At 40.5% G+C, this 17,085-nt stretch overlaps 2 protein-coding genes across 2 annotated transcripts in view; both read right to left on the bottom strand.

Moving 5' to 3' along the window:
- Nucleotides 1-17,085, bottom strand: part of LOC145496426 (uncharacterized) — a 77,351-nt gene that overhangs the window by 12,226 nt on the left and 48,040 nt on the right. The gene's annotated exons all lie outside the window — the stretch shown is intronic.
- Nucleotides 4,973-5,888, bottom strand: LOC145498231 (uncharacterized). Its single transcript, XM_081478127.1, has 3 exons — nucleotides 5,852-5,888; nucleotides 5,547-5,771; nucleotides 4,973-5,339 (listed from the first exon to the last, which is right to left on the bottom strand). The coding sequence occupies exons 1-3, from the start codon at nucleotides 5,870-5,872 to the stop codon at nucleotides 5,076-5,078; spliced, it is 510 nt and encodes a 169-aa protein (XP_081334253.1). The 5' UTR covers nucleotides 5,873-5,888; the 3' UTR covers nucleotides 4,973-5,075.

Genomic DNA, 17,085 nt, shown 5'->3' with positions numbered 1-17,085 from the left:
GGATGGTAACCTAAGGTTTAAAAAGATCAAATAAGACTCCTCTTAATATTCACCAGTTGAAAACTGGAGTAAATGTTTATACGACCTCCCTTCCCTCTTTGGTTTTTACATCTCCCCCAACTCTTTTCAACAGCAAGTGTAAACTATAAGATAAATTTCCTAATGAGATCTAGCACTAGGAACTCAATATGTATTTACGATTAAAAAAAGTAATTCTCACAATTAAACAATCCAACCCCATCCACCTTTTAAGTCCTGTCCAAGCAGATACAATGCGGTAATGTACAAGAGCTAATATTTTATCATAATTTATAAAACATAAAATAGCTCATTTGCAGTATCAATGTATTGAATTAAGGTTTTCAGATTTTCACATAGAGAAACTTTTTCAGCACCCTCACCTGCACAAAGAAAAAATAAAATTTCTGAAGTGTGTCATATAAACTACATCAAACACTCTCCATAAAGCATTTTTGGATCCTTACTTAAAGAACAGCTACAATATTGTTTTGGAATTAAAATAAATCAAACTTCAAATTCCTAAGTTGTTGATCAACTGTGCCAATTTTGTACACATAACAAGATCCAGCAACAGGAACTCAAGGTGACCAGAGTTTGGAACTCAAGTTTTGTTATATAAGCATACATGATTCCAGCCAACTGTGAGGCCCCTTATTTGGTCTCAAGTAACCAAGAAAGCCATTACCCCATTGACCCTAGCCAAGTTAACTTTCACCATTTTGTTGAGAAAGTGAAACACAAGTCACCCTTAGCAACATAACCAGGGTAACCCTGGTAGGCCTGATAACCTTTTTTCGTCAAAATACTATGACTGGCCTACCTGGGGCAACTCATGGTATGAAGAAATCACAATTAACTCACAAAACCCCACAGTGATCAAATGACTGAAAGGAAGCCAAAGGAAGAAGGATAACTGAGCACTGGAACATGAAAAAAGGCTTACATGTACTAAGTAATTGAGGAGGGACAACTTCGTTTCATATAAACACTTGATAAAGTTGCCTCAGAAGGGTCTGAAAGGGTTGTCTTCAGTACCCAAGACCATATAAATGGGATCTTGTACTCTCCTCCACAGAGGCTCCCTATGGGAAATTGAACATACTCCAAACTACCAGCCTACAGTCAAAGCAGCACAAAAGAGGCCTATGCTGAGGAGAGAGTACCTTGTATGTCAATATGTTTAAAGAAAAGTCTTACAAGACTAGACTGCAAACCATGGGTAAAATGTAGACTGCAGGCTTTTTAAGAACATCATATTCCCAGAGAGAGAGATTCAGCTAACCATACACCGGCTAACCTGAGCCGTATATTTCAGGCTAACAGCACTTAGATCTCTTTGAAATATAGATAGGACCCTGTGGGCACTCTGATTGGTCAAAAATCCATGTTTTATCAGAGTTTATTATACGGCTCTGTCTCACAAGGACTGGGAACTACTGAATTCACGAGTTTGATTGGCTGAAATCGATATTGAAAGCATTCTAGATTTTCCCATCTAGACAGGTAATATTTTGCGGTAAGAAAGTTGCAAACTAAAATACAAAGTCATTGACTGTTTTCATCTAACAATATATATTTATGGAAGTGCCATAAAGCCTGATGAGAAAAAAAAATAAACAGGACAAGCAAACTTTAGCAGAATTAATTCAGCTTATCGCCGATTCGCAAGCAAAAAATGATAGTTAGTACAAACCAGTTACATTAAACGAATTACATTATTCTTGTTTGTGCCATATAATGAACATCTTATTAACTGAGCTTAGTCGGTCTGTATGGGAGAATCTTGACCTCTCTTGTGTGTACAGACCTCACTGCATTCGGTCTGTACTCACGACCTTGGTCAAGATTCTCCCATACAGACTTCCTGCTCGGTTAATAAGAGCTAAATATAACATAGAAAAGGCGTGTTTTATTGTTTTGGGTGAGTAAATCTATATCATAAAGCAAATAAAGAAGCCTAAGCCATGTATTACACTGTGATAAAACACTCCAGACATTTGAGAACACTCCAGAAATGTAGAAAACACTCGCCTGTTTTCTACATTTCTATCACAGTGTAATAAACAGCTTAAGCTTCTTTATTTGTTAAATAAAGGAAATGGGAATACAATATATTTCGATTCTTAAAAAGTCTGCAGTCTGCATTTTAACCACCGCTGTGCAGTAGGCAGGCTTTAAGTCTCATTTGAAAAATTGAGCTTATGTTCTTGTTTGTGAAAGTTCTCATTTCCATCATTGTGGATAGTATTTCTGTTTGTTGGGCCTGTTGCTGGATATGTGCCGAGTACGAGATCGCAGATATTTCTTACTCAAATGAACTGATCATTTTTACTGCCGATTCTTCAAAATCATCTTCAATTACAATGTTTCCTTCTACATGTAAGCTATTCTGTGACCAAGTTACACGTTTCTTTAAGCTACCGATCACGTAAAAAACGCAATTTTACAGAGCGAATTGTCAAAATTTTGCCCCACATATTTCCACCGGAGAGCGATGACAGTAACACTTGAAATACACTTTAAGCAAGATTTGTCAGTTATAATGAAAATCTGCTTACCTCTCAAGAAAGAAAAATGATAATGACTCCTTGAGATCCAAATACAATACCATTTGAAGCTGGAATGATTGGAGAAATCCGCCTCAAACAGTTGTATCAGCAAGAGGCGACGACGACATTTTCGAAAACTTTGTGCATTTGCGCGCCTCTTCACCATGACGTCATAATGGCCATGATCATAGGGTCAGTCAAATCTGACGTGTTCACCTCTCCCTCCTGACTGCGCCAAAATATTACGTTTGATCGATCGCATCGCTGACCATTGCTGATAAGCGTGTCGGCGCAGCACAATCTTACAGCCGTTATTTGTTCGTCACGCAATGCTGTCACAGCATATGCTGCACATTTTGATCTATTTTGTATAGAGCACTCTCAGGATAAGTAAAACAATTTAGTCATTGTTCAGCTGTTTGTTCATATATGTAATAATATGTGTATATTTAAATAATCGTATTCTATAGTGTACGTGGCCTCGCTCCAAATCACGTTTGTTGTACGTTCTGATGTTTCAGACAACAGCTGATAAAGCTAGTGGCTGTACTCACTAGAATTTTAAAAAAATCGTCATAAACAAATTATAGATCAGTGAAGCAAGAACTAGCTGAAATAAAAATAGGAAATCACAACGAGTCTAATTCGTGAGAAAAACAGACTATATTTAATTAGTAATTACGTGAGTAAATAGCCCTGGCCATGCTATTTTATTTGCCGTATTTTGTTTGCTCAGTGGAGGCATTGGTATGTTTGTAACAGAAAATAGAGGACTGTTGTCAATACAGTCCAAACTTATTGTCAGTAAAATATTGTAAATAAAACACCTATTGACCGGTTACCTCCACGGCCACCATTTGATCGTTCCGATAAGGGTTTCATTATTGTCTTTACCCCTATTAAGCGGCCACCTAAAATTCAAAAACATTATTTTGGAAAGGGCGATGGCAGATAAGAGTCTGAAATTGAAGGTGCATGACGAGTGATAATTCAAACACACGTCTATCATGATTATCTTGAATTGACTCCATGTTCACCAAGAAATTTATAACCCGATAGCGAAAAATTAAATATTTAAGGTACACCAACCTCTATTTAAGCGGCTAGCCCCATTAAGAGCTCACCACCCATTTCCCCGAGGGTAGTCCACTGTATTACATGTAAACCAAAAATAATTGCACAGCGCGAAAAGACCTAGGTATGAGTCTAGCGTTACAGTATTTCCCAGGGCATATTGGTAGCGGTGGTCAAGTAAAAGATAACAACAGGGGCAATGGCAAACTATTCATTCTTTTCATTTCTTAATTTAATCTCTTCTTACTCAACACGATTGTGTGCTCCAAGCCTTACGGAGCCTTAGGATTAGTATTAGGATAGAAATTGTCCTACCCCTACCCCCTAAAATGGGATGACAGCATTGCGTGATGAACAAGGAACCGCTGCAAGCGAGGATTCAAACTATGATGATTAAACGTAATATTTTGGTGTAGTGCAAAGCAAGCAACTATCTACAAATGACTTAGCCCTTTTTGACTTATATGCAGTGATGGTCGTATGTGTCGAAAGAGGGTCACAGATTCATGGTATTCGACCATTAAATAAGTTGACAGTTGGCGATGTACATCGGACGTTATGTAAACAAAAGCAAACTTCTGCTTTACGTGCGACGAATGGCGAGAGAAACACGTCAAATTGGCTTTGGACCTGCCTTTTACAGCAAATGAGGTTAGAACATTTCGAAATTATCAGCTCTGTGTCTATTTCAACTTAACATAGGTCAAGTCATGTGGCGCATGCTAAAATATATGTCTAACTCGTAAATTGAAATTTGACGATGGATGGTCAAATATAATTTGCATTTTTAACGTACTTTGAAAAGCTCTCGCGTCGCTCACAATCATTTGCCCAAAGAAATTTTTACAGGTATCTGTAGACCATCCTTCGGCGATTCAACCACCAGAAGCTTACTACATTTGAAGGTTTCGCACATAGTGAAAATTAATTATATTCACGAAGTACTTAATTTAACTGAATGAAATACATGTCTTCGAAATTTAATTATTTTGCACCCAAAAAGACAACGCAACATTCCCTAAAATCAACCCAATACACATTTAAACATTGCACAAAAATATTTGAGTGTTTTTAAGATGGAAGAATGATGTGGTTTTGCATGCGAGGCTCTCAACCTTGTTTAATAAAATGGTGCGTCAAATGGCGATTTTAACAGAAGTTGGTAATTTGCATATTTCTTTGAAATAAAAGGATATTTTGCCAAAAAAACTATCCAGTAGTTTTTGTCATGCCCTAGCCTATCTACCATGAAAATATGAGCGAAATCGAATTTTCGACCGTTGCCGAGTTATTTTCCATTTTTATGGACAGGGACTCTTAACTATAAGGACAGCCAGGTGAAGTGACCCAATTGTTTGACTTTTAATCTTTTTATTGTTTCTTTATATGATGCCTGTATTAATAGTACCTTTACTGGGCAAACAACTTATGTTAACTGAATAAAGTTTTTGATGTATACATACCTGTGTTGTTGTGCTCATCTGCCCATTCTTCAAAATATCTCCATCCCTGTTGTATGTTTTTGAATACAGCCGACTCATTGGATCTTATAAACACATGGCTAAGGATTCCCTTTTCAAAAATGAGGTGGCATGCTTGTAGGTACCTTGCAGTTTCTTTCACAACATCACTTTTTTCTGGGCCTTCACTACTCAAACTTGCATATTCTTCCAAGGCTGCAATCATATAACGTTGCTGTAGAAAATGTAAAAGTAAACGAAATTACCACTTATCACTCTTTCGTTCATAAAATTGGAGGCTTCGTCTAAATTGTAAAACAAATATTTGTAACATTAATTCCTGCCAGTATGTGCGTGTGTGGCATAAATTATCATTCTTCCATCATTTTCAAGCTAAGGATCTATAAAGTTCTACAAAATTACACTAATTTTCCTCTCTCACCTGTATTATTTTTGCAGGCATAACATTCAGTCTTTTCCAGCAGTCACGTTGCACATAGCTATACCTCAGACCAGGAACACGCTTACCCAGTCCTTTTGCAGATCTCTCTTGATCCCTGTGGTATTGATCAATTATTGGCTGCCAGTCAAAAGTAGTACCTCCCTTCTCAAAAGCTTTTTTCCCCTTGTTCCTTGAACTGTACAAAGCTGCAATGACGTTCTTTAACTGGAAAATATAAGAAACAATAACACCCAGGTGTCACAAATTGCACACACTACGAGAATAATTAAATTAGAGGGCCATACCTGGTGAGCAGGGCATATCATGACAAAGCAGGTTTTGTCTGATCTGGTCCTGAATGGATTGATGAAACTGGCGTTGAACTGGTATTGCTCATCACCACTGTCTTCTACTGGGAGCTGCTCATTTGCATAGCCACATAGCCTCTTGAAAAGCGCTAAGTTACAGGAAGCTCCATCACCAACCAATAGAATGACATGGAACCGGTACTTTTCAAGGGTACTGATCACCTCAAAGATGATGTCATGTAGGAACTTTCCATCCAGGGGTACTTCACAGAGAAAGTAAGGCCCAGCAAACTCAAACCCAGATGTCAAATCCCGCCAGTAGGTCTGAAGAACATAACTTACCTTTTGACCAATTCCATTTTCTGACGCAAACAGGGACTCATAAACATCATGGAGACATGACCAGTCATTTTCACTCATTGCATAACCAATGGCGACACCATCTGTGCAACGAATCTGGATCTTACTCTGCACCTGTTAATTACAATTTTAAAAGCATTTCATGGTCTGAAATTTCAGTTAAAAATAATTTCAAACTATAACCAGTTAACTGATTGGTATTTACTTTCCATTTTAGGGATTATGGTGATAAATCAGGATTAAAGGCTTTACCAATCCAACAACAGTTTTGAATCATTGAATGGATCTGAAAGTAATAATTTAATTTAAACTAACGACAACATAAGTTGAGTAAATGCAATAATAAAAGGGGTCTGGCAAAATTGTATATTGAGCCAGCTAGTTGTTAAAATATGAAATTGGAACAACTATGATTAATTTTGTCAAATTTAACTCAGTTAATACTGCTCCAACAAGACAGCAAAAAAAAAAGACACTTAAAAATTTAAATAAGGTGCATTAATTCATGCTCAATGAGCGCAGTAGGATTCAAATAACATCATTGATTGCAACCATGCAGACGTACCAAGCAAAGGAAGATAGTCAAAATTCCTTTTTAAATAAGGTACACCAATTTGGCTGTTATGATGTTAACAAAGGGAATACCCTCTATTCACCTTTGTCTCATCAAAAAGGAGCTCTCCAACTCCCAGTGGCTCTGGTCTTCCACTGAGGACTGCAGTGGTTTTAAATTGATTAAACAAAGAGAGTTGCTCGATGATTCTTTCTTCATGGATACCAATTCCTCTACTGTTCTCTTTGCCATTACCCTCTCCAAGGACCTCCTGCATAGTAGCTGGAGAATATCCAGCTTCTTGAGGTCATCAAACAGGGCCGGGCAGCATGCATAAATGGCAAGAGCCACTCGCCAAGACGCCTGTGTCCAACGATTAAATCGATGTCCATATCCTGTAATAGAATGTGTATAATAAGGAGAAGCATAAATTAATGAAAAAGGTATGAGCTATATGTAAAAGAACCACCAAGCTACTGGGTTATTCTTTGCATGCCCATCTAAATATGTGGACAATACAGGATTTCAAATTTTAATGCTGGACAAGTTTGCAACAGACTCCCTTCTGATCATAAGATGGATCCAGAAGAAAAGCCCTCCACATACATACATGCACATTAATTAACAGCATTTCTTACTGCTGTTCTAGAACAGACAGGGATGTTTGTCAGAAATTTTGAATTAAACCCTTGAAGGAGACCAGTGGCCTGGCTCAAGCTATTTTTACCCTCTTGAAAGACACCAAATTATTAAAAAATACGGAATTTACATTTTCTACTTTTATTCCTCTGACATTTTGCCCAACACCCTAAGTGAGACCAGTAGGCAGAAATTTACACCTTTAAGCAAGACAACATGCATATGAAGCCCTATGGGTACTCCCATAAATTTCGGATAGTTGTGTGTCGCGAAGGGTCTTAAATCCTGACCCTGTTTAAGGATGAATCAAACGAAAATTGATACCCTATTTAAGGCCCAAACCTGTTAAATGACATCCTATGCAAGGGAAGAACAAAAACTCACAATAGCTTGAACAAGTCAATTTTAGCTGATACAATTTAGGCACCCTATCTAAGGATCACACTGGGACACTATGCCAACATGGGTGAAAATGATACCCTATTTAAGGATCGAGAACCTCAAAAAACCATGCCCTATCCCGCGGCACATACCTATATAGCCCATATAGGGGAGTACCCCCCCCCCGGGCCCTATGCCCCCTAACTTTGTGGGGGGGTGTTTGAGAGGGGGGGGGGGAGCTGGAACAGTGGATGAATATAAACACACCAGGGGTGTTCATGACAGATATATATGTGCTGTGGAGTGAACTTGTCACTTACTGCATCCCTTAAGTTATTTGCTTACTAATTCTCATGCACAATTACTGATAATTCCTCTTAATTTCCCATCATCTTCGGACCAATTTACAATTTAGCATTTGAGAGTGCTGCCTGACGCATGTAGGTCGAATTACATACCCTACTAAACCTTACCGTTTTTCCTCTGATCTTTCCGGAAATTCGCTTTGTCCGAATCCCATATCTCACGCAAGACATGTCCTGCACCGGATCGGAAACGATCAGCGTCCGCCACACATTTTTCAAATTCCTTTCTTCCCATGGGTGTACTTTCAACTCTCTCCATCAATTTGTCCGAGTCAGAGCTATGTGTATCGGACAGTAAAACGGAGAACTTCTTTCTGTATCGTCGCAATTTCTTGACAAAACTCTGCGCCAAGGAAGGGTCTGTTCTTCTACTTCTGAGGACAGATAATCCTGCTGGCCAGTTATCTTAATGTCCACTCCAGGGCAAGGACAATTCTCGGCGACTTCGTTTATTGCATTTCTCAGTTGTTCCGACTGCTTAATATTCATCGTGCCCCTTCTTACGAGCTCAAAGTGATACACAAACAAACGATATTCACCATTTGCATCAACAACGAGTCGCACGTCGTCAAAAGGCACGTCGTCAGAGAGAGTAACTTTCTGTTTCTTCACGACAACCAGGGATGGCTTTCCACTTTTTCCCACAACCTCGACACGAACCTCTACTCTGGGATCCTGGAGATATCGATCTGCTGCGAGGGCTTCAAGAGATCTTAATTCGTTGCTCTTAGCAAGAATGTGTGCACGAAGGTTAATTTTACCAACCTGGACATAATTGAAATATATTCGGTGTCAATTAACTTATTTTAGTCCCGAAAGTTCGGAAAAGAGCGTGAAAATCGATGCCGTGTAACTAAAAGTTACAAATATAAAACCAAGCGACTTGCGCACCTGAAATGGTTTCCCACTGTTCGTGTCACTCCAGAGTGTCTCAAACATCGTTTTCATCCTCTTTTGCTGTGTGGCTGAGCTGATTTCTTCCAAATTTGAATCATTTACTCGTTTAACTGAGCTATCGACTTCCATTTCAAGTTATTTACAGCTGTCAAACCCTGCCATTGCTGTACGAATCTCTCAACTCTCACCATTTGATCAGGCAACATGACAACATCCGCGCGAGAGCCCCTGACATGTGCGTGGATCCGCGCGGATATATGACGTCATGATGGCGCAATTTGTTCTAAAAATAGAAACATTGTCCCATATTATGGGTTCGCGCGGATCCCAAGGCTTACGGTCTCCGTCCCCGATTATGGCTCCTGATAACACTTATGGCGTTACTATGGGAGAGAACAAGGGCGCAATTAACTGGCCAACCCTAACGGCACCCACATTAATTTGGTATTTTTCTTTCTTGTATAAAAGATGACATGAAAAACCTGTCGTTGCAAATGCGCAGTTATGCCATCGCTGAAGGAAGAGGGTCAAGTTTCGAAGCGTGCGCTGTACATCACGGTAGTTTCATAACATTTTAGAGTTGAAACGTAAAGAATCTGTCCAGATTTTTAAAAGAAAAATAAATAAAGACGCCATCCTGAGAAATCGCATGAAATTCTCTTATGCGGTGTCGGAAGACTGTTTTAAACGATAGATATTTCTTAATTCAAGAAAAAAACTATAGAGTTTGTCAATAAATACAAGACTTATTTTTCTATTTATCTTCTCTTTGTAGTCTCAAAGATAAACATTACGGTTAAATAAATTAAATTCTATTTTCTTCCACCTTTGGCTCCCACAAAAAAAAAACTCTATTTTGTTTTAACTCCCCCGAAGTTCACAATGAAACATCAAGTTCATGACTCCTTTAATTCGCAAAAGTGGAAAATGTTTGAACGTTTTAGAAAAGGTACATAACTCTTTTGTACCCCGTTTAGTGTTTACGCAACAACAAACTTTTCAATTGTATTTATATCTTTTACGTGCACTTCGACGACTTTTGGTCTTCCGAAAATGTCGCGGAATATATTTATCCGCAAATATCTAGCTACGTAAAACGAATCTTTTTGGCCTGAGATGGAATGCTGCACAAAATTAGGAAGACGTGTACGATCGACGTCGGCGGTTTTTTTGACCCTCGGTAGATCCTTTTGGGGATAATCACGTTTCTCTCAAGGAGCTTGTTCAATTTATGCATGAGGCCCCCTCCACACTACGCCGAAGAAATATGAAAATTAAACGCAGTCTCATTTCTCCGGTTAGGCCTTCCTTCCACACTTATCCGTCACGAGAAAGACTTTCGAAAACGCTCTTCAAACCGGAGGAATTTGAAAACGCCGGCTTTGCGTTCTCTGAGTGAGGACGGAAAACATTTTGAAAACGAACTGCTTTCGAAAACAATGAAATTATATACGATAGTCATGATGTTTCCTGCCCAAGTTTTACACAAATACAAATGCAAAATGACCGGTGATTGTTGCATTTTTAAATTCCTCCAGTATAGTGTGGATGGAAAACGTTTGACGCACTTTCAAAGCGAAACCTCCGTTTTCAAATTCGGCCCCCAGGGTAGTGTGGACGGGGCCTAAAATGACCGTGATAGGTCCCCCCATTTGATTTGTTGTAAGTAGTTTCAGTATGTGCGCAATGTTGTGATTGCTTAAGGAAGTGCTGTACATAATTCTTGCGGTCATGTTTGGTCAGTTAGTAAAAAATAATTAAAATCAAAATGCCGCGCGCTGCTAAAAAAACAATTGAGCCACGTAGCGTTTCAAACTCCATTTTATTCACTCATCTAGCACACTACACCTCAAAATGACCTTTGATCCTAATCCTAGTAAATGATTATACAATCACGCACATATTGTAACATCCTCTCTTTCATAAAAATAAAGAAAAAACTTAAGTGTTCTTCACTTAGTCGAAATCAAGATAAATCAAGGGTCCAAGCTCAACAAAGCATTTGTAATGAAATAATCTGTGATCAGTCTCTGAACTGTAACAAAAGAGTTAGTAAATGGAAATGGTTGTTCATGAGCACACGTAGTCCTTCAGGTACGCCGGGGGTCTCCTGTCACGCCTTGGCCTCTGGTGCTGATCGGTATTGCTTTCACAAGAGGTCGATCCTGGGGGTTTGTCAACTGGTTCTGCAGACAAGGTAGGGATGCTGAGTGAATCTGGATTGGGAATGCTCGAGTCATCCACTGGATCTGATTGAATGGGCTGAATCGGTGATTCTGATGTCTTCTTCAGGTGCTGCCTGTTTCTTCGGTAGACAGTTCCATTCTCAGCTTCTACCGTGTAAGATCGCTCATCTAATCTTGCAGTTACTTGGGCCTTCGGCCACGACTTGGCACCTAACTTAAAGGGTTTCATTCGTACGACATCCCCTTCACTTAGTACTGGTAGATCCTTTGTGTTTCTGTCGTAATACTTGGCTTGAGCCCGTTGGCGCTCTTTCAACTGGCTCTTTTCAATTCCAGACTGGGTTGTCTTAGGCATAAGGAGGCTTTGTGCCGTAGGGACGAGCGTTTTGGTCCGCCTGCCCATCAGATGCTGCGCAGGGCTTGTGGTCATCGCTTGGGTAGGAGTGTTCCTATAATCAAGGAAAGCCAAATACGGATCAGTCCCAGCCTTGATAGACTTCCGTAGGAGACGCTTGGCTGTCTTTACTCCAGACTCTGCCTTGCCATTAGCCTTACTGTTCCCGGGACTGCTGGTTAGGTGCTCAAAGTCCCAGGTCTTTGCGAATGACACAAATTCTTTGGAGGTGAATTGTGGACCATTTTCGCTCACGACTTGATCAGGTATTCCATAGCGGGAGAAGTGGCTTTTCAGCTTCAGGATGGCTGTGGTTGCCTTGGTGTCTGGTAACCTGTCTACCTCCCAAAAGTTGCTGTAGTAGTCGATGGTAACCAAATAGTCTTTACCATCCAGTGTAAAAATGTCAGCGCCTACCTTCTCCCAGGGCCGAGAGGGGACCTCGTGGCTCATCAAGGACTCATTGGGTTGCGACGTTGTATCGAACTCCCTACATATCTCGCATCCTGAGATGTACTGCTTGATTTCAGCCGACATTCCGGGCCAGTAGACACATTCACGTGCTCTTCTTAGACATGACTCTGTTCCTAAATGGGAGGCATGAATTCTTGCTTTCATGTCTGCACGAAGATTCTTAGGGATCACCACAGCATTTGCTTTGAAAATCAATCCATTTTTAAGAGTCAACTCATCCCGCATATCAAAATATGGGTGAGTCAGTTCAGGGGCAAGTTTCTTTTCTTCTGGCCTGCCTTTGAGAATGGTTTCAGATAAACTTTGTAAAGAATGATCTTTCCGAGTTTTAGCCTTAATTTCAGCGATGCGCTCGTCAGAAATGGGTAGATAGTTGACCATGTTCACAAACTCTAGGTCGTCCTCATTATCACCTTCAAACGGGAGGAAAGCTCGCGACAACGTGTCGGCCAGGTGCATGTTTTTACCGCGCTCATAGTGGACGGTGAAGTCATACTTCTGCAGTCTCATCATCATTGACTGTAATCGCCGTGGTGCACGTGAAGGCGGCTTCTGAAGAATCACTTCTAGTGGTTTGTGGTCACTTTCCACATTGACATGTCGACCAAATGTATACTGGTTGAATCGCTCAAGAGAGAAAACGATAGCTAGCATCTCTTTTTCAATTTGCGCGTATCGTTTCTCTGTCTCTGTCAACGCTCGGCTTGCGTACTCAATGGGTCGGCCATTCTGAAGTAAAGCTGTTCCGAGGCCACTTTGGCTCGCATCACATTGGATAGTGAGCTCACTGCAAGGGTCATAATAGCTCAGCACTGGAGCTTGTGTGACCATGTGTTGTATCTCAGGGCTCGAAATTAACTTTTTCGTTCTGGAGCCAGCTGGCGACTAACGGAAAAAAATTGGTCGCCAGATCGTAAATTTTGGTCGCCAAGTTATGTTATATATAACACAAGAACTCGATTTTATACGTTACTTTGCATGCGAGAAAAGTCACAATTGAAGAGCGAAAACAATTAGAAATAACACGAGTAACACTTAGTTATAAAGCTACCATTGTTCTCAGGTGATAGGTCTCTGGTCCAAAGGTGATGGTTGTCTCCACAGTCATTTTAAATGAAGCTAAGCATAAAACGTTTTAAGTCCGTGGTTTTCATTGTGAGACAAACACGGGTCCTTGCGTATTTTCCATTTGCTACTTCTTCGAAATGCCGTTCTTTATTTTCGACTTGCTTTCCTCGATGCCTTTCGCTCACGTAAATCCTTCAACTGATTGGTATCTGCCGCCATTTTCGCGGCAAATGAAGGTAAGGTAAGGTAAGGTAATTTATTTTACGTCAAGAACACGGGGAGTGGTTGCCCAAGTCTCCCGAGCCAGGGGCTCATGATAAAAGTGTTTGACATACCATGTTAATAAAAAAGATTTAAAAACTATATATTAAAAAATACAATATTATCATACTATTAATATCTTAAAAAATATGCGTTAAAAATACAATATTAAAAAACGATAAAAATACAACATGTCTATAAAGGAATCATTTAAGACAAGAACTGCATTGGCAGCCACCAAAGTTTGTTGTATTAAGATGATTGATAAAAGCTGGAACGTTTGCTGCATTTTTTGCTGCCGGCGGTAACTGATTCCAAATTCTAGAGATGATATAAGAATACGAGCCGTGGAAGAATTTACTATTGTAAGGGCGTTGTTCTACGTTTAGCCCGCTGCTTCTAAGATTGTATGGCGTGACCCGGGGCTTGAATAAGTTGGTGATATAACGTGGGCCATTTTCTTTAAAACACTTAAAAAATATTATCAGAGATTGTTCAAAACGTCTATGTTCTAGCGTTCTCATGCCCAGCAGTTTGAGTAATGACTCATAATTAGAAGTTTTCTCCGTGTTCATTACTGTTCGTAGACCGTAGTAGTTAGCGTCTTCCACTTTTTTGTTGAGCGTTTTACCTATACCAATCAGTAAAGAATTACAATACTCAAAATGCGGTATTATAAAGCTCCTGTATAAAAGTAATAAAGTATCTATGGGTACTAAGCGCTTGAGGCGACGAAGTGCGGCAATCTTAGCGTATACACTTTTCAGCATTACATTTGTGTGTTCTTTGAAAGATAACTTATTGTCCAGACATACTCCAAGGATCTTTAAATGTTCTTTGATATCGATTAAGGTGCCATCAAACTCCAAATTGTAATTGTATGTTGAATTCCCAAGAATCATTGCTTGTGTCTTGTCCCCGTTGGCTTGAAGATAGTTGTAGTTAAGCCAGGTAGATAGTTTTTCCATGTCTTGATTTAAGACGTGTTGAAGCACAAGAGGACTTTCGTCCGCCGTATATTCGGTTGTATCATCCGCGTAGAGGCGGAGGGAAGAGACGGAAACAGATTCGTTCATGTCGTTCATAAAGATGTTAAACAGTAAGGGGCTAAGGAGACTTCCCTGCGGGACGCCGCACTGTAAAAGTGACCAGCTAGAGCACGTATTATTGCATATTACCCTTTGTTTAAGGTCATGCAAAAATGATCTTAAAAGTTGTAGGGCTGGTTCTTGCAAGCCATACTCTTTTAACTTTGCTAGCAGCAGATTGTGGCAAATGCAGTCGAAGGCCTTGGAGAGATCGATAGCAACTACACCCACTTCTTTTTTTTCATCAAGTGCGCGTCTCCAATCATCTGTTAATTTGATCAACGCTGTAGCGCAGGAGTGTCCCTTAAGAAAACCCAACATGTTGGGCGAGAAAATTGGTGCAAAGGAGGCGTACATCTGGTCGAACAGCACTTTCTCAAATAGTTTGGAGATTGCAGAGATAACGCTGACTGGTCGGTAATTGTTTTTATCGGTCACATCGCCCTTCTTATGGATGGGGGTGACATTACTCATTTTCCATTCTTTGGGCAGAGTACTCGTGCGAATACAGTAATTAAACAAAGACGTTAACGGAGTAGGCACGGCTATAGCGGAAAGTTTAACAATCTTTGGAGAGAAACCGTCGGGGCCAGTGGATTTCCTGGCATTCATTTTTAATACGTAGTTGGTTACGGTTTCCTTGTTGATTTCCTTAAAAGCAAAGTCAAGGTTGTATGATTTGCTTTTAATTGCTGCTATGCTAGGATGGTCGCCGAAATTCTCTTCCGTTAAGCTCAAGGCTGAGTCCTGTATTCTTGGATTTACAAAGAAGTCGTTAAATACGTTGCTGGGATTAGATACGAGTTTCCCATCATCCAGAAGATGGATGTTAGCTGTGCCATCAGTGTTAGATTTGTTGTTCGGAAGAAGAGGTTTCATCTTTTTCCAGAATAAACCAGCAGATGATGTTCCTGAGGCTGCATCGGCGCAGAAATTTTTGACTGCTCTTCTCTTTAGACCTGTAACTCTGTTCCGTTGTTCTTTGTACTTACACCAGTTTGAGTCTGTTGGCGCGCGACGGAATTTCTTGTAGAGTCGGTTTCGTATGCGAATCTGCTTTTGAATGTCTGGGCTGATCCACGGCAATTGGTTATTACGAAGCTGTATTCGTTTTACAGGTGCGTGCTCGTCTAGGACTTGTTTATATAGGCCAGACCAATGTGCCCATATATCATCGATGTTGTCATAAATATAAGCGCTGTCCCAGGGGACGTTTCTGAGATCAGAAAGAAATGTGTTCGAGTCCAAATACTTCAGGGATCTGAATTCTATTGTTCTTGCCTTAGGTCTCGGTAGCTTTTGTTTCCTCACAACAAAGATCAGGTCGTGATCGCTAATCCCGACTTGCAAAATTCCACTTGTCGCCAATCTCTCAGGGTGTGATGTTAAAACAATGTCAAGTAGAGTTCTTGAATAATTAGTTGTTCTTGTAGCCTCGTGAATAACATTCGTTAGACAGAATTGTTGGCTGAACTTGGTCAGATCTTTATTAGGGCCATTTGGGTTATCAGGTGATAAGCACATGGTGTTGAAGTGCGCCTGCGATCCCAGTTTCAGAGGATCGAGTTCGCTGAAACAATGTGGCGCGCCGTGAACGCGGTATCGGCGTGTCGAAATTCATTCCATTTTTTCGATTATCTTGTAATATTCGGACATTATTTTACTGGGGATGGAAAGGTGAGTTGTATACTAGCTACCATATCCGATTGATTTCCTAATATAAAGATTTAAAAACAGTGTTGTGTCGTGGTTTTCTTTAGTTATCGGACAAAACGGGAGTCGCCAGCTGGCGACCAGTTCTGAAAATTTGGTCACCAGTGCTCAATTTTTGGTCGCATTGGCGACCAGTGAGTCGCAATTTCGAGCCCTGTATCTTCTGGAATGCGCTGTCCTGCTCCTCGGACCATTGCCATTGTGTGTCTTTTCTTGTCAGGCGACGTATGGGCTCCATGATTTCCGAAAGCTTGGGAAGGAACTTCGCCAAGTAGTTTACGAAGCCATTGAGCCTTTGAACTCCTTCCACGTCTTCTGGTCTAGGCATTTTGGTTACAGCCTCCACCTTAGCGGGGTCAGGTTTCAGACCATCGCTCGATAACAGGTGACCCATGTAAGGAACCTCTTTTTGGCGCAGTTTCATCTTGTCTGCATTCAGAACTATGCCGTAATCTAGACACCTTTGAAGCAGCTTCTCCAGGTTCTCGTCATGGTTTGAGGTAGCTTCGTCATCATTTTGCCCCTTTCCACAGATCAGGATGTCGTCTGCAACACACAGGACTCCTTCCAGGTTCTCGAGGGCATGATGTAGATGTTTCTGGAATATCTCTGACGATGCGGATAAACCAAAAGGTAGACGACACCAACGCTACCTGCCATAGGGAGTGGCAAATGTTGTAAGGACACTTGATTCTGGTGCCAAGATACAATGCCAGTAACCAGATTTTAGGTCGACTGTGGAAAAGACTCGTGCTTCAGACAGCTCAGGAAGTACGACCTCTAGCACAGGTAGCTGATATCTCTCTCTTCTAAGTGCTGTATTTAACGGTCTGGTGTCTAGGCAGATCCTCA

Source organism: Orbicella franksi, chromosome 9 (assembly GCF_964199315.1).
Source record: "Orbicella franksi chromosome 9, jaOrbFran1.1, whole genome shotgun sequence".
NCBI lineage: Eukaryota > Metazoa > Cnidaria > Anthozoa > Scleractinia > Merulinidae > Orbicella > Orbicella franksi.
This window is presented reverse-complemented; position numbering and strand designations above follow the sequence as displayed.